General features: G+C 47.3%; 1 protein-coding gene across 3 annotated transcripts in view; it reads left to right on the top strand.

Annotated features, from left to right (window-relative positions):
- Nucleotides 1-27,737, top strand: part of DNAI3 (dynein axonemal intermediate chain 3) — a 958,656-nt gene that overhangs the window by 370,202 nt on the left and 560,717 nt on the right. For all 3 annotated transcript variants that reach the window (XR_014960642.1, XM_085602077.1, XM_085602078.1), the window contains 2 exons: nucleotides 222-412; nucleotides 11,390-11,514. Coding sequence is in view for 2 of the 3 variants with exons in the window: in XM_085602077.1 (XP_085458203.1) it covers nucleotides 222-412; nucleotides 11,390-11,514 (316 nt within the window). In the remaining variant the exon portion in view is untranslated. The remainder of the gene's footprint in view (nucleotides 1-221; nucleotides 413-11,389; nucleotides 11,515-27,737) is intronic.

Genomic DNA, 27,737 nt, shown 5'->3' with positions numbered 1-27,737 from the left:
TTGTGGATACTTACACACAGCATCATGGCGGGAATATTCAGTGACTTAGATGATGACTCATCTGGAAGAGAGCTAGGTTCACAGTTAAGCTATTTATCCTTATCTGAACTTCAATTTTTTTATCTTGAAACCTTTACTCTCATACAGTCTTCAAAAGCCACACTGTCCATAAGGTGGATATATTAGATTTTGTATAATAAAATATTTTTCTCATAAAACAGACTTGAACTAGCACTGCAGCAAAATGAAATAATGAATCCGTTTATCGATGACTGGAAAGCACTAGCAGAAGATGAAAGCTTATTTGGCGGGAAAACGGATTCTCATCTGAAGGAATACCAATCGTTTACCGATTTGCGGCTCAGCAAGGATAAATCAATCAGCTGCATAAACTGGCACCCAACAATCCCGGGTAGGTTATTACTAAGACGGGTATTTAAGGAATGTCAGTCAAGCCATTACCAATATTTCTTCTTGTCGCTCAAATGTCATGGTGTGGATTGGATTGCTTCTGTGCTAGCCATGAATACGGGGCCACAGGGAAGGGAATTGGGCTCACTAATGTTGATAATTTAAGGCAATTTAAAGATGCAGAGTGCGCTTGTTATAAAAAGTTGCATAGTTTGCATGAACTTTGCGAAGGTTGACAGATGTTCTGCTTTATAATGTAAATGTACTCTATGCCTCTAAACTATCAGCTGTCACTTCCACAGACATCAACAATAGATCGTTATAAAAGTTTTTCCTCTTCACTGCGGCCGCAGCACAACACAAATGAGCGCCCACTTCATAGAACACAAGCATACCACAGACCAGCTCCGATGGCACATCCTGCAAGCAAATACAGCTTGGAACACCTCTACCCTGTTCCGTAAAGAACAACGGTGGGTGTTCAAACTACGTTCCAATGTAAATGGGCTAAATGATGAGATTCCCTGGATTGAATTGCAGACTTGAACTACATATCCCTGACCACACCTTACACCTGGTGGTAATACACGCCACAGTATCGATGCCGATACCCCAAGTTGACATGGATCACATTACTCTCTACCAATGCTCTCTTTGTCAACAGTATTCGGCTACCATTTACCTTACTGCACTATAGCACTTAGGCCCTACAACCTAGTAGCTGCACACACTGGCCTCCCGTTATATATTTCTACATCTCCTATGTCAATTTCGAGACATTATGTTTCTGCCACCAAGCGCATCTCGCACACTATACAAACGTTCCGGTTTCAACCTTCTTTACCATAAGGGCAACGTTGCCTTTAAGCACCTCTCTCTTCCTGTGCTACTCAACGTCCTTTAATATGGAAAGTACTTGCCATATGAAACTATGTCTTCCTAACTCCATACACCTCCACAGGCCAGGACCCTTTTTGTGACACATAGCACCCACTTCACACCGGTCCATTTTGTTTGCATATCATCAACTGCGCCACCCCTACGGATCCTGGCACTACCTTTTTGTCGGCTCCTATGCAAATAAGAGGACCTTTATACGGCTTCAGATCACATGACCCCCGTACTTTCCTGTTTACACATGTGGCCCCCTGTAGCTGCTACCATCAAGGGCCACGTTGCTTACACCACCTACTACCATGTGGGGCACCCACAATCCTACTGAGTATTCTCTGCTTCCCTCATATTCTTAGTTAAAACCTACTCAAAGATGACGCTGATTTCTTAATCCTCTGAATTGCACACGTGACTTTCATAATGGAACCAATGCCAAGATGGCACTTCCCCTTTGATGCGCACGCGTGACCCCCGCGTCACGCAGAGGGCGCACACGGACACACCCTACGACATTGACATAGCACAAATACAGCGGGCGCTGCAATGCACATCCTACCGAGCGGCGAGAGGTCGGGTAGGTTAACAGACCTACAGATCCTACGATAACTGTAAGTACAGACCTTTACCCACTTCATGGCCCTCGCGTACATCCGCATGCTACTCTCTACGCATTGCAGTACCTAACACTATGACTTCTTGCATATATTTCAAGGAATTCCTCAGCTGTACCTCATGGGACACTATTCCCGCTTTGTATAGGTAAGCGTACGCCAACAACCACATTTGAGCACAGTGACCTGAGGTCTTGCCATCAATGGTTTACCTTGAATAGCTATGTGTTTTACGCTCCTAACACTGCGTTACTCTACCACAATACCAACCCATTTACTCACTGCCTAGTATACCAGTGCATCTGACCCTTGACCCTGATCTTTGGCAGAACGGGATGCATTATGTGTCTGTCTGGTTATGTCAGTTTATCGACATCACATCATGGTATTAACTGAGAATATTCCATGTATACATGTTTGTCTGTCCACCTGAGCGTCACCATTACACTATATATTGATATCTCACCACCTGAATAACTTGCTAGACAATCACAGTAGTTGGTTAATACCACTAGCACAGCGTTGACCGATTGGGGACCTCCTCTTTCTAATTATAGCCTCCTGCAAGGGTTGTATATTATATTTATCCCTTTGTTTTAACTAGTGGAGCTACGTCTAACCGACAGGCCACTATACTACACTGGCACTCACTGCACTTTTACATTGGTCCGAAAGAAGCGCAAGAGATCTCCTCCTGAGACCACGCACTCCGTGAAACATATTGACCTTCAATATGCCTCATTATGGGTATGACACTTGTCTAGCTACTGAGGGCCATTGCCACCCTCAAGCAGCACAACCCCCGTTTTTTTTTACTGATGACAGAGGGGCTATTCCCTATTAAATTTACTAGCCACCCCTCCAGCCATCTTTTAACTTCACACCTGGACACCACTGCCACTCAGACCCGCACACACCCTTACAGCTTTATCACTTAAAAGATTTCCGACAAAGTGATCCTTCGAGGGACCTGTGCCCAACGAGGAGCAGTGCCCAATGATGAAGCATGGAATCCTCCGGGGTGTGTGAGGGCACCAAGACAAGGACTGACTTTCCCCAGACACTATAATTTGAAAACGACTCTAGCCACCCACTCTCTTCAACTTCTCCCACAAGCTATTACAACATCTTATAAACATAACTGGCCCTGGGAAGAAGGTAGAGAAATAAAGTTTAGTATTCCTGAACTCAGAATCTAAAGATGCATCTTTTAGTGAAGGTGATTTTTACATTCTGTGTTTGAAAATACCACTTTTAGAAAGTAGGTATTTTCTTGCTCAGCCATTCAATGTGCCTCTGCTGGGTTTGTGGATTGACTGTCTGGCTTTGGGATGACAGGGGCTGGGGAGGAGCAGTGGCTCCAGAGATGGGTTAGGGATGGGCTGAATAGACCTGGGCTGCATTTAGAGTAAGGGGAGGAGATTTCCTTTCACCTGAATGGGCCTGGTCTGCTTCTGACAATGCTGTCTCCACCTCCTGCCAGCAAGCTGCACCAGAGAGGACAGAACTGGTTCTGGCTGGGCACAGGCACTCTCTGCCTGAGAGGACAAAGGATTTTGGGTTATAAAAAGTGGGGCCCAAACCCCTAAACTATAGAACTCTTTTGGAACCAAGAACACTGCCAAGAAGTAGAGCTTGGGAAGCTGTGAGGAGGGACTATACCGTTGCTGTGTTGGCCTGCAGTGGCTGCTTCTGTCTTGGGCAGTGAAAGGACTGGACTGGACTCTCTGAAATTTCTTTTTGTGAGTTTCTTCAAGGGCTTGAGGTAGAGCTTCCCTCCCTGTTCAAGTCTCAGGAACAGCAAAGACTTCAAGTTAGTTCTCCTGCCCTCAGCACTGGGGACTGTGTGTTTTGTGCTGCAACAGAAGAAAAAGCAACCCAACACCATCTACAACGCTGCTGCCGACTCCGTGTCCTGAAGGCACTGCAGAGGGCACCATCGCACTGCACTACGCCCCTCCACGCCAAAATCGACGCCGCTGCTTGCACCATGGTTTGAGGGCACCGCTCGTAAGTTACACAACGCACTATCCTCATTCCACACAGCAGCCATGGCCTACCTACGCCGGTGCCATCGATTCCAGTCCGTCAGCCGACGACAGCGCTTCAGCAACAACGATGTCTCTGCTTGCACTGTGACCTGCCAGCAGCGCGACGAGCATCGCATCACTTCTCACTGCAGCCCTGGTCTCATCGACGCCACTGGACGACTGTCACTGAGCCGCTGCCTGCACTGCGACCTGAGGGCACCACACGCTGCACCGCTGCACTTCGCACCGCAGCAACCAACACCTGCCGACACCGGCGCTCCTGACTTCAACCACGAGGAGCTCGATCTGCAATGCGTGTGACTTCAAGGGCCCAACAACTCCTGCACCGACCTCCGGAACTGATGCCTGCAGACGCCGTGCCTTTGGAGCACATGGAGATGTTGCCGATGTTCTGCATTTCTAAAGGTACTGTTTTGTGGGTCTTCCCGACACCGTAGCTGGCCCGGGACGCCACGGTCAGCCAGAACTGTTTGGAATTTGTTTACTACGCCGTGATAGCCCAGACAAACCTATTGACTTCAAGGAACTTTATTTGAAGTTTATTTTGATAACTGAAGAGTTCTAAGTACTGTATTGTATATTTTTATCGTTTTGTCTTAAGTATATAAAAATATTGGATATTTTTCTAAACTGGTGTGGTGTCCTTTTGTAGTGCTTTGGCTGTGTTACTGTTGGTTATGTGCAAATGCTTTACACACTACCTCTAAGATAAGCCTGACTGCTCATGCCAAGCTACCAAGGTGGTGAGCCGGGGTTATTTTAGGAGTATAACTCCCTTATCCTGACTAGAAGGAAGGGCCCCTACTTGGACAAAGGTGCAAACCCTTGCCAACTAGACACCCCAATTTCCAACAGCGCCCCTCTGAGTTATTTTTATTAGATGAGGGATGGGTTGGCTGAGCAGGACAGGCGTGTGCATAAATGGGGAGTTGAAGAAACTTAAGGATCTGTGACCTCACACAGTGGGGCCATCAATTATTAGCTTTAAGTCATAGGTAGTTTTCCTTGTGGTGTTTTTGATATGGCACATTTCTCAGATTCAATGGGTACCGAATTTACTGGTGGTTACATCTCGGCAGGACATAGACGCTTGAGATATGGATAGAACGAATTGTTCATATAGAAATAATACGCAATGTTTTTGCCAATATGGCGGTGGTGTGGTATAAGAGAAGAATTTGATATAATTAATTATTTTAGGATGCCATGGCGAGACGAGTAAAATCAAGAAGCTGCTTCAGATGGAAGGCTGTTTTAATTATGGCATTGGGGGTGATAGATTTTGTACTTCACAAAGGGTTAACTTTATTAGTATCATTTAGGAACGTTCTCTACTGACATTCTAGTTGCTATTGCTTTAATTCAAATCAGGTATCAAACGAGGGGCACAGTCATGCCCCGGGGAAATACCCAAGTTGTATACGTGCCTAGCTGGAACAAAGATATTGAACATTGCTTTGAACATCACATACAGTCATAGAATATTGAGGTGAGACATTGGGTTAATGTTTTACTCCATGGATGCGATTACACAAATTGGTGGTGGTCTTCTCACTATCTACGTACATACACATGCTGTTCTTTTTCTTTTTTTTTTTTATTTATGTTTATTTTCGAGCGCATCTCCAAATCCACTTTTACCCTTTGTGATTTGGTTCTTTACATCTTTCCTTCACTGCTATATCTATTGTTCACATTTCTCATTCACTGGTATATCTATTGTGAATTGGTTATTCCTCAGGCATTTCTTATGAATATACTGCTTTGGGATGCCTTTTAATACTCCAATATGGATGCAATGGGTTATCCTACGTGGGACATTTTTGGACTTAGAATTTAATTCATTGCCCCCTTTCTACTCTACTTTTTCTTAAATGCATCAATGCCTTTTAGCATATTGGGCATAATATTGTTTACATTGTCTCTAATTAATGTGGAGAATTTAGATTTTATGTTCTCACCTTTTGATCTTTAATTTTTTCATTTTTAAATGTCTTTACTTACACATTGTGTTTCTTATTTATGTGTGTTTTTTTTTTACGTCTGTGTCGCTGCCCTATTAGATGTATATGTGCTCTATATGGCCTATTTAATTGGCTCATTTCAATATGTAACATCAGTTCCCATTCCTCACATTCTTACTCAGGGACCAAACATGTCTTGGACAGTGATATCATTTAACATGTGGTTTTGTAGTGTCTTGTGCCGTTTATTTTGAATTGTCTGTTTTTATTTACATTAAATTGTCTGTTTTTTGTTGATTTGGCTTTCATGTTAATTGGTTTTCAGCCCTGATAAAGTTCCTATTGTTTTTTGAATGAAGAGCATTGGCTGGACAGCATATGTAAATAAGGATAAAAAAGGACGAAAAAAGAGAGATAAAGGTTTTTTGATACAATACAACTGATTGGACTTCCTTACCTGGTGCACCTTCATATGCTTTATTGACCAAGGATCTGTACACAGGGGCACTGAATAACAGCAGGTGCTGGAGGAATTGTGCACAGGACTTTTAATCTACAAAACAAAGCATGAGGTGTAGACTGGAAGGTCCGCCGTTGGGTTCTTTTTCATTTGGCATGTTGGCATGGTTTCCATGGCCGATGTCCCCCTCACTCAGCTGTGAGACTGACCGGCATTAACCCCCAGTCCAGGACATAGGCATTAGTCTTGCAGAGCTTCTCCTCCTTGCACTGCCTGACTAGCTGCTTGACTATTGACACTTTTTCGGGCCTTGAGCTCCCCTTCTTTTAGTCCATGTCTGACACCAAATGTGATTAAGAGTCTCTGTCTTTGAGGTTTGGGAGGGAGGTTTGCTTCCTTTTGAGGTGCCAAATCCTCTGTCCTGTCCTTCCTCTGGAAAGCAATCTGTCATAGCAGAAGGGACTCTAAACCTGAAGCCCCACAACACTGGCCATGTGAGGCACTAGAGGTTCACACCTGGTACCAGCCACAGTAGTATGTGTATCAAAAGTTACCCTAAGGTCCCAAACCTACTCCTTATTATTCTCTCATCAGCCCCATCTCCTTCCTGAGATGTGCCTGTTTCCAGTGACCTCTCCTGAATCAAAGAATACCCTTTGAAGTGTACTAAAAAGCGTGGCTCTTTTCTGCCGGTGACCCCACCTATCTCACAGGAATGCAGTAATGCACACATTTGTCTGGGGAGATTCCTCTACCTCTACATGTTCCTCCAGTCAGCCCTGGGTCTTCCAAAATTGAACCCAGAGTCCTCCATATGTTGCACCATTAACAGGTCCACACACACACATAGCACATGCATGCACACACATGCTGCACAGTACTACATACTAACGTGATGAAGGCAAAGGATGAGTTAAGCACACAGCAGCAGAATTTTACATGAGTGAGCTCCAGTAACACAGGTAAAAAGGCCTGTTCACTTCTACTGATTACTATTCTGGCACCACTGTGCTCATGCTTCACTCCTGGCAAAGTGTAGAAAAGTAGGACCTGCTTTTATGGTCACCCCCATATTATGCTGGTGTCATTTTGTTTTACTGACTGGGATCCTGCTAATCAGGACCCCAGTCTCTGTGCTTCATCACTAAATTGGACATGAATGGTACTTAGGTACACTCCACATTGGATACTGGTGTACCCTTGTAAGCCCCTAGTATATGGTACTAAGTTACCCAGGGCATAGGTACACCGGGGGTCGCCGATGTGCTGAAGCATGTATTATGCCACCCATGAGAGACCACTCAAATTATGGCTACAGGCCTGCCATTGCAGCCTGAGTACGCTGGTGCTAGCACCACGTACAACAGATTTAGGTTTCCTTATATCTGAGGTCAATGCACTTAAAACCTAAAGCAGGCATTTCAATCCTAAAGGCAGGTTGCTCGGTTCTAAGTGTGAGGGTGACCTGCATGAGCAGGTCACCCCTACAACCTTCATAGTCCATTATCCCAGGTTGTAAGTGCATCAGCCATCACGACACATAGAGTGGCAATGTGTCATAGCGCGATGGCTATGTCTAAACTGGCTGTAACAAACCCTGTTGTTTTTTGTATCAAACATGTTGGAATCATACCACCACACCGTAAATGGTCTGGGAAGTATGATTCGGTGTGGGAGGTATGATTCCTTGTACTGTAAAGCTCCTCCAGCCTATGGCTGCTGCTGAAAAGAAAAACGATTCTGCCCTCCTACTGCTGAGCCAAGCTCGAGCAGGGGCAGGGAGGACACTAGGTTTCCTGTCACAGGGAGGTGTGACCACCTCCCAGACAGGACTTAGTGTATTGGGACAGGGTGGGGGTGCTTGCCAGCACCACTAGACTGATTTGAAGAGCACATATGGTGCTCTCCTTGCATACTCCAGTTGAAACCAGTTCAGGGAGCCATTGGCTCCTGCTCTGGCACTTAACTGACAAATGACATGGGAATATCCTCCCCAATGTCTTTCCCCTCCTCCGGTAGGGACCCCTGAATCGTCCCAACACTTTCCTTAGGGTACTTAAGGGCTTGCCTGTGGTTGGGTCCCTAGATACATTGTGGGCCAAGATTCAGACCCGAAACCACTTCAACTGTCTGGGTACTCTGGACTTTGCTTTGGGAACCGAGACGGCAACTGGGAAGACTCCTGCTGCTCCTCGTCTCGTCGTCCTGCCAGTCTTCTTCAACGTCTATGCCTGTGCTCCATACAGGTTCTTCACAAGGCCTGTGGACATCCAAGACACCCGAAGGAATCTCCCTTGGGTGAAAGAGTCTCTCCCTGCATCTGCAGGCACCGCAACTAAGCAGACCGGTCTGCTCTTCCTGAGCTCTTACAGACTCCGAAAGGTTCAGCAACACAGGTGATGGTTCTGCAACTCCCTCAAGGCTTGCACTGTCTTCACAGCAAGTTTGAAGCCAGTGTCCCTTATAGGAACCGCTGGAGCAGTACCCCTGTGTACCCCTCCAACTTGCCATTGCCAAGGCTTGCTGACTCTCTCCTCCACAGATCTTCGGGCTGCAAGAAGCTTCATCCTGAAGCATTTCCAGTAGCCAAGATCTTCGCCTACACTGCATCCTTTGCACCATGGGCCTTCATCCTTTGGTGAGCTGCTCGAAGTCCTCTTGCCACTCCTGTGCCTTAGGCCTGTGGGTCCTCTTTAGGGTCTTCTTTGGCTCCAGTAGACTCCCCTGCTTGCTCAGTGCCTTCTCTGACTTACATGCTCGAGGTGAGTCACTTGGACCTTGTTGGTCCTGACACTGCACCTTTTCTACAACTACGTTGGTTGCCGTTGCCAAGGCTTGTTGGTGCCTCTGCCAGACACTGACCCCTTGGCTCTTGACATCCGATGTGCGACGGCTCATGAATGACTCCTTCTGGGTCCAGTCTCGACTTAGGTTGTGGTTCACATTCCACTATTTTAGTATATGGGTTGGTCTCCCCTAGAGACCACTATGTATGTGTTCTACTTACGTGTTTTGTTTCCAAAGTATTGTGTGTATTGTGATTATATCTCCAGGTAGGAGATATTGCAATGTGTTAGTGAGTGTTTATAATAAATACATATTTTATTTTTATAACTAAACTGTGTGGTTCTTTTTCACTTAACCTATACCATAAAATTAAGTACTGGTAAAAGAAGTTGCTTTACACATCTTCTGGACTAAGCCTGAAGGCTGCTCTCCACAGCTACGAGCTTTCTAACGTTATCTAAAACCACTAAAATCACCATAAGGGTTGTCTGGATTAGGCAGGGTGCTAAACTTAAGTAAGTGAGCACAATATACCAATCCAGCCTCCTACACAAAGGCAGTAGCCTTTCACTAGTATGAGGGTAGTGCTTTGAGTGCCCCTACTGGTCCTAAAAGACAGCTATCCGTGAGACAGGCCTATGTCACAGCAAACATGCATGATCGTTGTTCAGCACCAGGGATCCAGAGATCATTGCAGCTGGGGCACTCAAGGCAGAGGTGCATGTCGTCACTATGTGAGGTACGTTTCCATCCCAACAGTTACTTACATAGAATCCTGTTTTTTTAACCCTAGCTGTTCTCTCTGAATTTACAAATGCCACACACACCTTTCTGTATGTGGGGCCCACAGTTTCAAACCAGGTCCTATTGTTTATTTATCTTAAGTGTGTTGCAAACACACCTGCATAACTGACTCCCTTCTCAGCATGATAGGATTATTTAATCTTTGATAGGTCTTGAAGTGGAAGGGACATTTGTCACAATTTTACAGTGATAGGTTTCAGGACTTCACTTGTTATTATTTTTGCTCAGTGGTGTTTTGAATTAAGTGCACTGTTGTGTTTACAGTTTGGCTGAGTGGAGAAAAGTCAAAACATTCGGCATGTTTTCTAGTAAATTGTACTTATTTTGGCAAACATTTTTTATAAAAATTCCTTTTGTAATTAAAATACCTTTTATGAATTAACAGAGAACAAGCAGCCAAGGGGAAGAACTAGGATTACACCCATGTGATTTGTCGTTACGGTTGTATGTCATTACAACGCATTCCGTTGCAATGCATGCCTTTACTACGCATGTGTTAGAACGATTAACATTTACCACGAAAATGCATTTACCACGCATATCAGTAAAGGCATTTTCGTGGTAAATGTTCTTTTTTTTTAATAATACCCCTGTGCCACCCCTGCCCCTTTCTCCTCTCATAAATTCCCCTCCCCTCAACATTAAAAAAAAATTCCCTGTGCGATTCCCCCACCCACAAACTCTTAAATTGACCCCTTCGCTACAAGTCCCCCTCATTAATCCCTTAAACTAAATTCCCCCTTACCTCTCTAGGTCCTCTCCTCTGAAAGCTCTTCTGATCTGCTTCGCACGTCGTAAAGAGGAAGCGGAAGTGACTTTCCGTTTCCTCTAACGACGGTACGATGCCGATTGCCTCCAATCAGGTTTGGTTTTTTTTGTGGGGGGGAGACCCCCAACCCCCCTTTTTTTAATTTTATCTTTACCACACATGCCTTTACTACGTATCTCGTAGTAAAGGTATGCGTGGTAAATGCAATCGTGGTAACCACGCATGCGTTGTAATGCATGCGTGGTTAATGTTATGCGTGGAAACGGCCGCGTTGTAGTGGCCGTTTCCCGTCGTTACATCAGCTTTGCCCTTGCATCAAACTTTGCTACAATTTAAGCAAATTGATTTGTGCTTGTATACCCAAGGATAAATCATTTTTGGAGGAACCCGTTGACGCACTGTCTGTTAACTTGCGGTTTGCAGCGGTTGACACCTAAATAAACAGAGCTTAATACAAGGTTTGTACAAATAAGACTGCATGGATTCCGGTTTGATTAATGAAGGAACCCTTTCTGTAATGACATGCCTTAAATTGTCCACTATTTGTAATTTCTTGTCAAACTAAAGCCAGAAAAGAAAATAATAAAAGAAAAAGACATTTATTAACCTATTTGTGTTTTTATTATATCTTCCCTCAGGGTTAGTGGCCGTTTCACTGACTGAAAGGCTTTCCTATGAAGATCGAATAAACGCTTCAGCAAAGTTATTGTTGACACCAATACTGATTATTATTTGGAGCTTCGCAGATCCAATCCATCCTCAGGTGTGTGTGCATGTGGAGGAGGACAAACGATATAAAGCTACATGTGGAAAATATTTTATATACCTCTATTTCAGAATTTACCGATGGTGATATTCAGAATATTAAAATAATGGTTGACTTGTTCAGTCACCTACTTCTGATAGTTCTTTTTTTATCACAGGTTGTCTTGTTTACAGTCAGGAGGTGCAAAAAGAAGTCCTTGAACATTGTTGTTGAACATTGTACTGAAAGATCTGAAGAGATATTAATGAGCACTTGTGGGGCAATTGTTGCTTTACTTGCCCCATGAGGTCCCATTTGGCTTCCATTTGTTAAATTGGACATTGATTCCCCACAAGAGCAGATTTGGCAGTGTCCGGTTTGGGTGTATTTAGGATGGAGAATGCCTCACATTATGAGCCTCAGCAGTGAAAGCAACTTTAAATTGGTATTATACACTCCAAAGTGCTTTGGCTGCCTCATCTTGTGAAGTCAAGACGCAGTTGTTACTTCACATTTTTGTCTGTTTGCATGTGTTGCTTGAAGATCCTCGAGCTATTGTAGAACCTTTTAGTTCATTTAAAAAAAATCTTTTTTTATTAACATGCTCAGCATTTAACAGACCACTTAGGTTACATTGCAGCACAGAACAAGTTACATGTTTACTTTTTCCAGGTTTCCAGGTTTATAATAAACATACTTGTAGACAAACGGCCTCACCTATTCCCGTTCCATGTATCATTCATCACTTGTCTCGCTATACACGCCATGGCTCCCATATTTTCTCCCATTTTTTCAGGCACCCCCTACTCAGATATACCGTGTGCTCTGGTTGTTGACACCAATCAAGGTCTGCAATCCATTGTGACACCTCCGGTGGGGCCACCGCCCGCCAGTGCTTAGCAATATTACTTTTCGCAATTACTGCCGCTAATTTAAAAAAAAAAATCCGTGCGGCTGTGCCACGACTGCTCATTCGAAATAAGCAGCAGGAACCATCTTAGGTCTAGTAAGACCTGCGACCCCACTACTTCTGCCATGATGTCCCCCACTTTCTTCCAATACATTTGCAACACCAGGCACCCCCACAACAGGTGAAAAAAGGTACCCACCTGCCTGCATCGCCTCTGACATTGATTATTTTCTATATATCCCATGCGGTGGGTTGCCTTCCGACAGTAATATACCCTATGCAGAATTTTAATTGGATGAGCTGGAAACGAGCACGGATCACGACCTCCCGTGGCCCCTGTATCTCATCCCTCCAATCTTCATCATCTATCTGCCCTACGTCTTCCTCCAATTGTGCTTTCAATGCCACCAAGGTGTCCGGAGAGTTCTTGATGAGCTTTCTGTATATAAAGATATGGCTTTAGTGGTCAGTGGATCTGTCAGCAACTTGTCCTCCAATGGAGTAGACGCCGGCAGGGCTGTACCGTCCTGTATTTAGGCTTTTAGGGCATGTCCTAATTAAAGGTACCTCAACCACTCTCCCTGACTTAGTTCGTAGTCTTTTTGCAAGTCTGAGAATGTCACGTAGGCTCTACCTCTCCACACATCCCCCAATCGTTCCAAGCCCAGGAACGTCCATTTGTGGAAGCCCTGTGATCCGCCCAGCCCCTCAAGTTGCTTACTTTCCCAGAGTGCTGTAATTTTCGTTAGAGCCCTTTGCCACTCTAGGTATTTGAGGGCAGCGTTCTATACCTTTATGACTGTAAGTGTGTGTGGCGACAGAGCTTTGGCTTTCCCTTAATCAATCAATCAATCAGAGCATTTGTAAAGCGCACTACATACCCATTAGGGTCTCAAGTGCTGCTACTGCTCAAATAGCCAGGTCTTGAGGAGTCTTCTGAAGGTTAGCAGGTTCTGGGTCTGCCGTAGGGGGATGGGGAGGGTGTTCCAGGTCTTGGCTGTGAGGTGGGAGAATGATCTGCCGCCGGAGGTCGCTCTTCGGATGTGGGGGACTGTGGGAGGGCAAGGTCGGCGGAGCGGAGCAGGCGGTTGGGGTATGTAGAAGCTGAGTCGTCTGTTGAGGTATGCTGGTCCGGGGTTGCGGAGTGCCTTGTGTGCGTGGATGAGTTTCTTGAAGGTGATCCTCTTGTTGATGGGGAGCCAGTGCAGGTCTCTGAGGTGGGGTGTGATGTGGCTGCGACGGGGGATGTCGAGGATCAGGCGTGCAGAGGCGTTCTGAATGCGTTGAAGTCGTTTCAGGAGTTTGGCCGAGGCTCCTGCGTAGAGGGCGTTTCTGTAGTCCAGCCTGTTGCTGACGAGGGCCTGGGTAACTGTTCTTCTTGTTTCGGTGGGGATCCACCTGTAGATCTTCCGGAGCATGCGGAGGGTGTTGAATCAGGACGACGAGACGGCGTTGACCTGCTTTGTCATGGAGAGGGTAGAGTCTAGGATGAACCCTAGGTTGCGTGAGTGGTCGGTGGGTGTTGGAGCTGTTTCCAGTGCGGTCGGCCACCAGGACTCATCCCAGGCCAAGCGGGTGGATCCGAGGATGAGGACTTCCGTCTTGACCGAGTTTAGCTTCAGTCGGCTGGTCTTCATCCACTCGGCGACGGATTTCATTCCTTCGTGGAGGTTGGTTTTGGCAGTGGGGGGGGTCCTTGGTGAGGGAGAGGATTAGCTGGGTGTCGTCAGCGTAGGAGATGATGTTGAGGTCATGCATTCGGACGACGTGGGCGAGCGGTGCCATGTAGATGTTGAACAGTGTTGGGCTGAGGGACGAGCCCTGGGATACGCCGCAGATGATCTCTGTGGCTTCAGAGTGGAAGGGGGGAAGCGGACGCCCTGGGTTCTGCCAGAGAGGAAGGAGGTGGTCCAGTCCAGGGCCATCTCTTGGATCCCAGCATCGTGGAGGCGTGTGCGTAGGGTGCGATGGCAGACCGTGTCAAAGGCGGCTGACAGGTCCAGGAGGGTGAGCGCCATGGTTTCTCCGTTGTCTAGCAGGGCTTTGATGTCATAGGTGGCGGCGATGAGGGCAGTTTCGGTGCTGTGGTTGCTGCGGAACCCGGACTGGGATGGGTCCAGGATGCTGTTTTCCTCGAGGTAGTGGGTCAGTTGTCTGTTGTTGGTCTTCTCGATGACCTTCGCCGGGAACGGGAGCAGGGAGATGGGCCGGAAATTCTTGAGGTCCTTGGGGTCAGCCTTGGGTTTTATGAGTAAGGCGTTGATCTCGACGTGCTGCCAGCTCTCTGGGAAGGTCGCTGTCTCGAAGGAGATGTTGATGGCTTTCCGGAGATGGGGAGCAATGGTGGTGCTGGCTTTGTTAAAGATGTGGTGTGGGCAAGGGTCTGACGGATATCCGGAGTGGATGGTGTTCATGATTTTGATGGTGTATTCGTCGTTTATGTTGGTCCAGGAGAGCAGGGGGACGTTTTGGATGGTTGGCCCTTGGGGCGGGGGTCTCAGTAGTTTTCGGGGCGGTCGTGGTGTTGAAGCTGTCGTGGATGTCTGCGATCTTGCGATGGAAAAAGGTGCAAGGGAGTCGCACAGGTCTTGCGAGGGTGGGATGTCGTTGGTGTTGGAGCTGGGGTTGGAGAGTTCCTTCACGATGTTGAAGAGCTCTTTGCTGTTGTGTGCGTTGTTGTCTAAGCGGTCTATGAAGGAGGCCCTTTTGGTGGATCTGATGAGGTGTTGGTGTCTGCGGGTGGCGTTCTTGTGGGCTGCGTGGATGTCTGGTGTCCGTTCACTATGCCATTTTTTCTCAAGCTTTTGGCAGGTTTGCTTGGAGGCCTGGCGGTCTTCAGTGAACCAGCTGGCCTTCTTGCTGGTGTGACTGTTGGAGGATTTCTTGATCGGGGCGAGGGTGTTGGCGCAGTCATCGATCCACTGTATGAGGTTGCAGGCGGTGGTGTCGGGGTCGGTGGGGTTGGCGGGTGGGCTCCGGGCTAGGGTGGTGGTTAGCTGGTCTTCGGTGATTTTTCTCCAGCAGCGGCGGTGGCTCTGTTGGGTGCGGTGGTGCGTGGTGGGTTTCCGGAAGGTGAAGTGGATGCAGCGATGGTCGGTCCAGTGGAGTTCGGTGGTGTGTTTGAAGGAGACGTGGGAGCTTGCAGAGAAGATGGGGTCGAGGGGCTGAATGTATAAAAGCCTCACCCATTGTTTAAAGTTAGGCCCAAAGCCCAGGGGAACCAGCACCGCAAACAGGGAGTTACACTCAATGTTATCAAAGGCCATTATGGTGTCAAGGGACAGCAAAGCTGCCAGGTGTAAATCCTCTGTGGATGTAATGTGGAGGACCCTGAACAATCTACGTAGATTAAGTCTTGTGCTTCTGTGTGGCATAATTCCGGCATGGTCCGGATGTATGAGGGGCGTAATTACCTTCAGAAGTCGTGTTGCCAATGCCTTGGCCAGGACCTGTGCCTCATAATTTATCAAAGAGATTGGCCTATATGGTTCACAGTTTTCAGGGGGCTTACCTTCCTTTGGGATGATGATAATTGTCGCCAGCCTCTGATCGGGCAGGAGAGTCCCTAACGCTTTGGCCTCCTCATACATTGCAAGAAGGTGTTCTGCTGTTTAATCTAGCAGTACTTTGAATAGTTCAAGCAGAAGACCATTGGTCCCACTGCTTTCCCAGTTTGCAGCGCTCGTGTGGCTGCTTTGAGTTCCTCTACTGTTAAGTCCCCCTCTAACATTTCCTTGTCAACCTTGGATAGGGACGGCATTCGGATGTCTTTTAGGAATACCCTATGTTGGATATACCCCACTCCCACGCCTGAAGAGGTTGGTGGTAACGGGGTCTTTCCAGGACATACAGTGGTAGCTTGGCTCGAGTGGTCAGGAATCAGGCACCGTGCTAAGCATACGCCATACCCATACAATAACCATGCGTGCATCCATTCCAAAAACGACTCTACACCGTAAAAATTATGAAAATATCTTTCTTTATTTTCTTTTTCTCTTAGTTGCTGATTAAATAAATAATAACACAATCACAATATACAAGGCTTTTTAAATAGTGCAGGTCAAATAAATACTGTCTTAATGATTCAATAAATAGGGGTGATCATAAATAATGAAGGCATAAATATAAGTGCAATACATACAGGCAATTAAATATTCTGAGGCAATAAATACTGTAAACCAATAAATATTGTGCGACAATAAATACTGTGGAACAATAAATACAGTGAAGCAATAAATAGGTTTAATACAATAAATACAGTGCCCTCAATAAATAATTAAAAGCTGACAGTGACACTCATAGAATCAGATCACATTTAAATTTCTATGGGCTGATTTGGCCCAGGCACAGCTTGTGGTGATGTGGAAGGCTTGAGGGTGTCTGCTCCCTGGCTTGGACAAGGCTGAGGCCTAAACTGAGGTAGATCAAGGGGGGAATACTAGAGACCTGGCTCTCTCACTCTACACAACCCCTCTGAATTAGTCTCAGCTCACCCCTGGCACAGTCAAGCTGGTTCCAGCAACTCTCTAACCCCTAGAGTAGTCTCTTAGGATTCCACAGGGCCTGAGGCGCCCTCTATTCCACTTACTGCCCTTTTTCTGAAGCTCCGACGCCGCTGGAGTCGTGTCGACGCCGTGAGGCGGTTCCGGTTCGATGTCGGCGGCCTCGGCACAATGTCAGTTCTTGACGACGCCGGTAGGCGGTTCCGGATCGATGTCGGCGGCCTCGGCTCGATCTCGACCTCCGATTCGATGGCGTCGGGCAGTCTTGGCTCGATGTCTACTTCGGGCGGCTCCGGTCCGATGGCGACCTCAGTTTCGAGGACGTCGGCCGGCCTTGGCTCGATGTCGACTTCCGGCGGCTCCGGAGTGCGATCCCCACTCCCGACCTCCGGTGCTCCTCTCCTCAGGTTCCGGCGACTCCGGAGTGCGACCTCCACTCCCGACCTCCGGCACGATTCTCTCAGGTTCCGGCGACTCCGGAGTGCGATCTCCACTCCCGACCTCCGGCACGCTTCACCTCGGTCTCCGGTGACTCCGGAGGGCGGACTTCACTCCCCCGTCGACGCCGCTCACTCGACCTCGGGTGACTTCCTCCTCGACCTCTGGTACTCTCTACGACCTCCGTCGGCGCCCTCTCTCGACCTCTGGCGGCTCCGGGTACGACGTCTGCTTTTCCAGTCAGCGCCGCTTCTCCACCTCGGGCTCCGGGTCTCAGGCTACTCGACGTCGGACTCCAGGGAAACCAGTATCCAGGTCAGGATCTTGCTGTTCTTGGATTCTAAGGCCTGTTCCTGCTGTCCAGGTCCTTAAGATGGTTTTTTCTTGCTTCTTCCCACACAGGGCTCCAGGCTGGGCTCAGTCAGTAGGGGCTAGTATCAAGGGTGGGTTTATGGACCCCACTCCAGGCACAAGTTTCCACCCCTGCTGCCTCACTCCTTCCTCCTTCAGGTTTCTGCTCCTCTCTCTTCACCAGTCAGGTGCCAACTGCCAGCTCCAACTGCCAACTCTCTGTCTTAGCTTCCCAACATTCTAAACCGCCTCCAACTGTCACAGGGTTCTGGAAGGTGCTAGTAGGTTCCAGTGGGTGCTGGTGATGTCACAGGTGGCCACCATTTTGTGCTCCAGGCCCTCAGACAGAAGTTCCAGGGGTAGATAAAATGGCTCCCTGAATCTGCAGCAACACTAAAAAATCTGGTGGTTCCCAAAAAGGAAAAATTCAAACAGGGTTTGAGGCAAAAGTGGGACAAAATAAATAATGATGAGGAGGGACCACCCAAAGGGCTGACAGGTCTAACACGCGTCCCTCCCAGCTGAAAGTGGGGAGAGCTACCCAACCCCTTGGGAGTTCTCATCACTAAGGCGGAAATACCTTGAGAGACCGTCTGCATTGGCGTGGTCCACTCCAGGCCGATGTTCCACCTGAAAGTCCATTCCCTGTAGGGAAATAGACCACCTCAACAACTTGGGATTCTCCCCCTTCATCTGCATCAGCCAACGAAGGGGTCTGTGGTCGGTCTGAACCAGGAAGTGCGAGCCAAACAGGTATGGCCGCAACTTCTTCAGAGCCCATACCACTGCAAAGGCTTCACGCTCTATTGCACTCAACTTCTGTTCCCTGGGGAGTAGTCTCCGGGATAGGAAGACCACGGGTTGATCCAGACCCTCTTCGTTGAGTTGCGATAACACTGCCCCAATGCCATGTTCTGATGCATCCGTCTGGACAATGAACTCCTTGGAAAAGTCTGGGGCCCTCAAGACCGGGGCCTCGCACATGGCTTCCTTCAATCTCACAAAGGCCTGCTGACAAGCCTCCGTCCAGACTACCCGTCGAGGTTGTTTCTTGGACGTGAGCTCCGTGAGGGGGGCTACGATGGTACCGTACCCCTTCACGAAGCGGCGGTAGTATCCTGTGAGGCCCAGAAAAGCTCGGACCTCAGTCTGAGTCTTGGGGGGTTCCCAGGCCATGATGGCCTCGATCTTCGCCTGGAGGGGTTGCACCGCTCCCCTACCCACCAAGTGTCCAAGGTACACTACCGACCCCTGCCCGATCTGGCACTTGCTGGCCTTGATCGTCAATCCAGCTTGTCTCAGGACCTGGAGAACAGCTTGCAGGTGACGCAAGTGATCCTCCCAGCTGTTACTGAAGACGGCTATGTCATCCAGATAAGCAGCAGAGAAACTCTCCATTCCGGTGAGGATCTGGTTTACCAGGCGCTGAAACGTGGCAGGTGCGTTCTTGAGCCCAAAGGGCATCACACAGAACTGGTAGTGGCCATTGGGCGTGGAGAAGGCTGACCTTTCCCTTGCTCCATCAGTCAAAGAGATCTGCCAGTACCCAGAAGTAAGGTCAAAGGTACTTAGATATTGGGCAGCTCCCAGCCGGTCAATCAATTCATCCGCCCTAGGGATCGGATGAGCATCAGTTTTGGTCACTGAATTCAGTCCCCGGTAGTCCACACAGAACCTCAGTTCCGGTTGGGCACCCGGTGGTGCAGCTTTTGGTACTAGTACCACCGGACTGGACCAGGGGCTGCTAGAAGGTTCGATCACTCCTAGCTCCAGCATCTTAGTGACTTCACTATGAATGCTGGCCTTCACCTTGTCTGACATCCGGTAGATCTTGGACTTCACAGGTGGGCTGTCTCCTGTGTCCACGTCATGGACGCACAGGTGAGTCCTACCTGGGACAAGGGAGAACAACGAAGAGTACTGCCCCAGGACCTGGCGAAAGTCCTCCTGCTGTTCAGGAGTTAGAGATGGGGAGAGAATCACTCCCTCCACCGACCCATCCTTTTCTTGAGACGCAAACAAATCGGGGAGAGGCTCGCTTTCCACGTCCTCTCCTCCGTCAGTCACCATCATCAAGATGACTTCGGGCCTCTCGTGGTGGGGTTTGAGGCGGTTGGCGTGCAGCACCCGTAGGGGCTGACGAGGGGTCTTCAGGTCCACCAAGTAGGTAGCCTTACCCTTCTTCTCCAACACCTCAAAGGGTCCTGACCAGCGATCCTGGAGGGCACTAAGCTCTCCCGGTTCGATCACCCACACCTTCTGGCCAGGCTCCAACTCCACCGGATGAGCATTGTGGTCATACCACGCCTTCATCACTGCTTGGCTGGCTTCCAAGTTGTCAGAAGCTTGCTTCCACAACTTAGCCATTTGGCTCCGGAAGGCCAGCATGTAGCTCACCACATCCTGGGGAAGCTTTCTGGGAGTTCTTTCCCATCCGTCTCTCACCAGGTTGAGAGGTCCACGTACAGGGTGCCCATACAGAAGCTCGAAGGGGCTGAAGCCCACTCCCTTCTGTGGCACTTCCCTGTAAGAAAAGAGTAGACAGGGTAGGAGGACGTCCCATTTCCTCCGCAGGCTTTCAGGCAGACTTCTGATCATGCCCTTCAAGGTTTTGTTAAACCTCTCCACCAGACCATTGGTCTGGGGGTGGTAAGGAGTGGTGAACCGGTATGTCACTCCACACTCCTTCCACATCGCCCGCATGTACGCTGACATGAAGTTGGTCCCCCTGTCGGACACAACTTCCTTGGGAAAACCCACTCGGGTAAAGATTCCCATCAGGGCCCTAGCCACAACAGGTGCTGTTATGGTCCTCAGAGGTATTGCCTCTGGGTACCGTGTGGCATGATCCACCAGAACCAGGATAAACCTGTGACCAGCTGACGTTGGCGGATCTAACGGACCCACAATGTCGATGCCCACCCTTTCAAAGGGGGTGCTAACGACAGGAAGTGGTTCCAGGGGAGCTTTCAGCTTCACCCCTGTTTTCCCACTGGCTTGGCAAGACACACATGTCCGGCAGTAGGTATCGGACGACACTTTCATTTGAGGCCAATAAAAGTGTGGGACAAGACGGGCGAAGGTCTTGTCTTGCCCCAAGTGTCCTGCCAAGGGGATCTCGTGAGCCAACTCCAGAAGGAAGGCTCGATAACGTTGAGGGACTACCAAGGCTCGTGACGATCCGTGTAGGGGTGCCTTGGGTTCACTGTAGAGGAGGCCATCCTCCCAGTAAACACTGTAGTTCCCTTCAACGTTCCCTGCTGCCTGGGCTTCGGCCTGTCGCCTTAGCCCCTCAAGGGTAGGGCACTCCCTCTGGCCCTGGCAGAATTCCTCCCTGGACGGGCCTCCCTCCACGTGCCACTCGGCCGGGATGGGTAGGTCCTCCAGTTTGGTAACGTCCCCCACCGCAGACTCCTGGTCCACCACCTCCGGTGGCCTATCCGTCCTACGGGGTGTGGACGCCGAGGCAGGCTCCTCCTGTCCTCGGTTCTTCCCTTGACTGGCAGCTGGCTGGGCCTTTGTTCCAGGCTCCAGCCGAAACGAACTCCCTCTCCGGGTAGTCGCGGACCCTGTGCTCACACAGGCCCAGTCAGGTGTACCCAGCATCTCAGTATGAGTCCGGTATTCCACCTCCTTCCAAGCATTGTGCTCCATGTCATTCCCCAGTAGACAATCGACTGGCACGGCAGGGCTTACGGCAACTCGAAGTGAACCTGCAACCCCCCCCCATTCAAAGGGAACCTCGGCCACTGGATAGTGGCCTGTTCTGCCGTCAGCCATCGCGGCTGGGTGGAGTACATCGGGAATTACCTGCTCTGGAGACACCAGTTGGCTACGCACCATAGTCATACTGGCTCCTGTGTCTCTCAGAGCCTCCCCTCTTTGGCCGTTGATGGTGACCCACTGCCCATACTTTACAGTATTGGCGGGCACCTGGATCTTAGGAACCATCTCCCGTTCTCCCAGGGACACTAAAGTGACACCCGCCCACTCCCTTCCCTTAGTTAAGGGCATCTCCTCCCCGAGCACTACACTAGCTACTCCGGGGGTCTTTCCTCCAATGGGAGGGGGTGGTCGTTTCAGGCACTTCGGATCTCCTTTATAGTGTCCAACGCCACCGCACTCGTAGCAATGGACAACCCTTGGCTGCTGACTCTGGCCAGGATTAGGGTTTCTGGGTGGGTTAGCCCTAGGGGTGAATCCTGTTCCCTTTCCTTGGAAATTATTGTGGGGGCCTTTGGAGAACTCCTTTTTCTTTTCCCCTCCCTCTTTCTTCTGGGGGGCGCCCTGCCCGGCCTTTTGAGTATCCCCTCCAGTCCCCCTTGTGGACACCCGGGTACTAGCCCAAATGTCCGCCTCCTCAGCAAGCTTCCGGGGACTGGTCAGCTTGCTATCCACCAGGTGTTGACGCAGTTCAGGGAAACATTTCTCGAGCAGGTGTTCCTTCAGTACTAGATCAAACAACCCCTCGTAGTTCCTCACTTCACTGCCCTGAATCCAACCCTCCAGTGCCTTCTTTGCATAGTCCAGGAAGTCCACCCAATTCTGTGTGCCCAGTTTGTGACTACCCCTGAACTTCTGTCGGTACTTTTCGGGTGTTAGTCCAAACTTTCTTATGAGCGCCAGTTTCATGGTGGGGTAGTGGGTCTGCTCATCCTCCTCGAGGTCCAATAATGCATCCCTACCAGCTGGAGGCATGTACTTGTACAATCCCCCTCCCCAGTACTTCTCTGGAACCCCATGGGCCCTTAACGAGACCTCATAGGCCGCTAGCCACTTGGCAATATCGTCGCCCACTCCATAGCCAGCTACTATGTCCTTTGGCAGGTAGGGTTTGGGTTCCCTGGTGTACTCTCGTTCTTCGCTGCCACCGTTAGGTACAGGGTGTGCCCCGATTCTCAGGATCTGAAGATCTATCTCTTTCAGCCTTATCTCATGAGCCATCCTCTGTTCCTCCTTCTCTTTCTCCAGCCTTGCTAAGTCCCATGTGAGCTGTCTTTTCTCCCTCCGGTCTGTTAACTCCACTTCAGACAAACCACCGCTAGAGGCACTGCTGCCCTTCCTGGAAAGTGTCCTGGGCCCCGCTGACAGGTTCCCCACCTCAGGTTGGTACAAACCAGCTCCCTCACTGTCAGGCTCTCTATCCCTGTCCTCCTCCTCAGCCTTGCTTTCTCGGCGTGCCTCCCCCCAAGCCCTTAAGCTGGTTTGGAGTGCACCCTTCTTGGCTCCTGGGGGACAATACACCCCCTCCCGCTGACAAAACTCCCTGAGTTGGGCCACAGTGTACGTTTCTAAATTCTCCAGTACAAACTCCATCTTGCCCACTCAGGTCAGAGGACAGTTATTTGCAGTAACTATGCAGGGGGGTACCTTATATAATACCTCCTCCCACCACCAGAGTAAATTTGGAAAAACAAAAACTCACAATTTGGAAGGCCGCTTTGAGAAAACTCCCGGTGTAGGCCTATGGACTACCCACAGTTATTGTTGAGTATACGTAGGCACAGCTCTATCCCACCACTGAACACCAATTAATGTTGGAAATACCCCACTCCCACGCCTGAAGAGGTTGGTGATAACGGGGTCTTTCCAGGACATACAGTGGTAGCTTGGCTCGAGTGGTCAGGAATCAGGCACCGTGCTAAGCATACGCCATACCCATACAATAACCATGCGTGCATCCGTTCCAAAAACGACTCTACACCGTAAAAATTATGAAAATATCTTTCTTTATCTTCTTTTTCTCTTAGTTGCTGATTAAATAAATCTTTAGAAAGAAAGGGGGGGAACCCATAATAACCCTTTGGCATCTGGGTACTTAAACAAGTGTAAAGAAAAAACTAACGCCTAGGGATTAATGATATTTCTACGTTCTGGTGACGAGAAAGATTAATTATCTCCTCCCTTGAGTTATTTTATCCTCAATGTGAACTATGTTATCATTATTTTTAGTAGTCATACATGGTAAATCCGACCCAACAATGAGTATATCTTTCCTTAGATCTGTGTCTAAGTATATTTATTGTTTTGTATTTCAGCATCAATATATAAAGAGATTAATCTTTCAGACATATATACAAAAACATTTATAATATTTACAATCTTTACTTACAAGAAATCAGAAATCAATGAACATATACATCTGTGAAACCCTATATTTCAATTAGGATGCTTATAGGATTAATCTACTCAAGCATTCCTTTCTAATGAAGATCAAACCTACTCGAGAACTTTTGAGATCTTTTTTTTCATTATGATCTCTACTTTCATAAAAGTACTCTGTTAAAGTGAATCCAAAATAATCAATAATTCAACTGAATGTCTTCCAAATCATTGTCGACGCGTTTCAGCCAAAAAACTCTTAAGGCCTCATCAGGACTAGGGCACATGTATATACAATTTCTTCAAATTTCACCTATAGATACAAATTCAATATTTCTGTATTACTAATTTTATATGTACAATATAATACAAACATATATCATTATTTACACTATATATACACATCGGAGCATAAGACCGGGTCATATGACCCCAACATTACAGACAAAGATACATTCCAAGAGAATCACTGAAGTGGCGGGCCAAACATACCAAAATAAAGTGATATAAACATAAACCTAATAGTGCACTAACACCACTGTGTACCGGTTCTATCTGTTACTACAAGTGATAGAGGTATATTGTACATATGCTCAAATCAATATGTATATGCATATCAGGCCTCTCTATCAACTAAATGGAGTATGGCCTTAAGATGTATAATATCTCTTACCAAGGCGGGTATTATGGAGCGTACGGCTATTTCATATAGTCCCGTAGGGTCCCAGATCATCAATTCCATTAACTGGGAATGCTATGGTCATCTAAATATCCAATACACGGGAACTTACTAAAGCAATCCTGACCATGATACTTCAATATTCAAAACTTACTAGTAGAAGTCGTTCTGCCGAGGTATCTTGTAAAGTATTCGTAAATTATTTCTCCAAATCTCCATCCAATGTTATTTTTAACTGCAAAACAAACCAACCAATGCCTAAACGTAAACTGCCTCAATCCATTCCTGCTATCTACATCATGGAAACATGGATGAAAAATGGTTAATCCTACCTTGAAAAGTTTTCAGTTTTTCGCACGTGAATGCCTTAATTCATTGCACGAGAACCGTGAGAAAAAACGGAAAACCGTAGACGTCGCCTCTGTCGGGATAACGAGACGGAGAATTACACTAAGGACCCACTCTTATAACTGAAAACTCTAATAATATTAAGGGCGATTTCTCTAGTGACTCTCACCTTAATGTGCACGTACTTGTCGTCTAGATACCTCGCGCTTCCGGCATCAGGAAACACGTGATGCGGAAGCAAGAATATATCCGGAATGAAAGGTAATAGAGCTAAACAACGGACTCTGTCCTAAATAAATGAAACTCGAAGGCAGACTAATCACTACATCAGAGTGGCCTGTAGTCGTCATAAATGACCAATTATTTCTACAAACAAAACCATAAATGGTAATGCCTAATGCCAAATAAAATTAAAAATAGAGGATAAAAATAAAAAAGGAGTGAATCATAATGACACCGCCTTATAGCCCAGTGTATACCCGCCACTCCTTACAGTCTTTGTAACTCATAACATTTCTTTATCAGACATTTTTTATCAGAAATTTTTAGAAACCTGTATTTGCGAGGTATCTCCGAACAACTCACATACTTAATGCCTTTTAATCATTAAATGTGTTCTAATGTAGTAAAGACCATATTTCATCTCTGTCGTTCAGTCCCAAAACTGTAGTGTGGTATTTTTCAATTAATCTGGCTTCCAATCTATTCAATCTTGTCTGAAGTTGTGTTTTTTCCAAGTTGCCAGCTAAACAAAGTACTGACCATTTCAGATCATTTTCCGAGTGATTTAAAGTCTGGAAGTGTTGTACTAACGGGGCTCCTTGGACCTTGCATTTTATTCTCGATTTGTGTTGTATTATTCGTTTTTTCATTGGTTGTATAGTCTGTCCAATGTAATATTTGTTACACGGGCATTTAATGCAATAAATTGCATTTTTGGAATTACAATTAGAAAAAACTTTTTGGTAGTGTATTTGGTCGTTGATAGTCAATTGTTTGGAATCCTCTGTTAAACTGCATGCCAAACAATTCTGGCATCTGAAATGGCCCACTATAGGTGGTAAATTCAAGAGATTTCTGAGATCTTTTTTAGGGGGTACAGTTTGTCTAGTTGCCTTAACCAGTTGTTGCCGAATGTTTTTACCTTTTTTAAAAGCAAAAAGAGGTTTGGAGATTCCCAAGGTTTCAATCAGTTTCCAATTCTTTTGGACAATCTTTTTTATTTTATTTGCTTTGGGGTCATACGTCAACACACAAGTCAAAGGAGTATTTGTATCTTTTACTTTTGGTATTTGTAATTCCTCCCTTGGGGTGTACCACGCTCTTTTTAGTGCACCTTTCACAAGTTTTTTCGGATATCCTCGTAATATCAGTTTGTCTTTTAAGATCTCCGCATTCATAAAATAATCTGATTTATTGGTGCAGTTTCTCCTTACACGGAGAAATTGCCCATATGGCAGATTCTCCTTTAATGTCCGCGGATGACAGCTTGCAAAGTGTAGTAAGGTGTTACGATCTGTGGGCTTTGTGTACAAACACACTCCTAGCTTATCAATTTCTTGTTGGATGAATACATCCAGAAAGTTGATCTTCATATGGTCAGAGCTCATTGTGAACTTGAATTCCGCTGTTCTAAAGTTCAACCAATTGTGGAATTCGTTTAATTGAGAGTCATTTCCTGCCCAAATCATAAAAATATCATCTATATAGCGACACCAAAACCCAATATGATGTTTAAAGGGATTGGTGTCGCTATATATCCATCTTTTTTCAAATTCCGCCATCAACAGATTGGCTATTTCTGGCGAGAAACTGCAACCCATAGCTACTCCAGATATTTGGAGGTAAAGGTTTCCTTTGAAGTTGAAGAAATTGTTTTTTAAACACAAGGTTGCTAATGCTACTATGAATTCAGTCGGGACTTGATGGGGACGATCTCTTGTGTCAAGTTGATATTCCATCACTGCCAATGCCTCTTCTTGGGGTATATTGGTGTATAAAGATTCGATATCAAAGGATACCAAAAGTTGTTTTTCTTTATCATAGGGTAACCCTTCAACCTTTGATATCAAATCCATAGTGTCTCTTATGTACGATGGAGTCTCTTTCACCAAGGGAATTAAAAAGGTGTCAATATATTTGGCTAGTGGTTCTAAGATAGACCCACAAGCAGACACAATCGGTCTACCTGGTGGATCTATCAAAGTTTTATGAACCTTGGGCAAAACATATATGTTGGGTGTCCTAGTTTTGTCATTGTTCAAGAATTCAAATTCATTTTTACACAGCCATCCTTCTTCTAAACCCTCCCTGGTAATCTCCATAATTTTAGATTTTAACTCAGGTGTGGGATTATTGTCAAGTGCTCTATAATGCAAGGGATTAGATATGAGGTTGCAGGCGGTGGTGTCGGGGTCGGTGGGGTTGGCGGGTGGGCTCCGGGCTAGGGTGGTGGTTAGCTGGTCTTCGGTGATTTTTCTCCAGCAGCGGCGGTGGCTCTGTTGGGTGCGGTGGTGCGTGGTGGGTTTCCGGAAGGTGAAGTGGATGCAGCGATGGTCGGTCCAGTGGAGTTCGGTGGTGTGTTTGAAGGAGACGTGGGAGCTTGCAGAGAAGATGGGGTTGAGGGGCTGAATGTATAAAAGCCTCACCCATTGTTTAAAGTTAGGCCCAAAGCCCAGGGGAACCAGCACCGCAAACAGGGAGTTACACTCAATGTTATCAAAGGCCATTATGGTGTCAAGGGACAGCAAAGCTGCCAGGTGTAAATCCTCTGTGGATGTAATGTGGAGGACCCTGAACAATCTACGTAGATTAAGTCTTGTGCTTCTGTGTGGCATAATTCCGGCATGGTCCGGATGTATGAGGGGCGTAATTACCTTCAGAAGTCGTGTTGCCAATGCCTTGGCCAGGA

The sequence above is a fragment of the Triturus cristatus genome, chromosome 4_2 (genome assembly GCF_964204655.1).
Source record: "Triturus cristatus chromosome 4_2, aTriCri1.1, whole genome shotgun sequence".
Lineage (NCBI taxonomy): Eukaryota > Metazoa > Chordata > Amphibia > Caudata > Salamandridae > Triturus > Triturus cristatus.
Note: the sequence above shows the minus strand (reverse complement) of the source record. Positions and strands in the feature narration are given on the sequence as shown.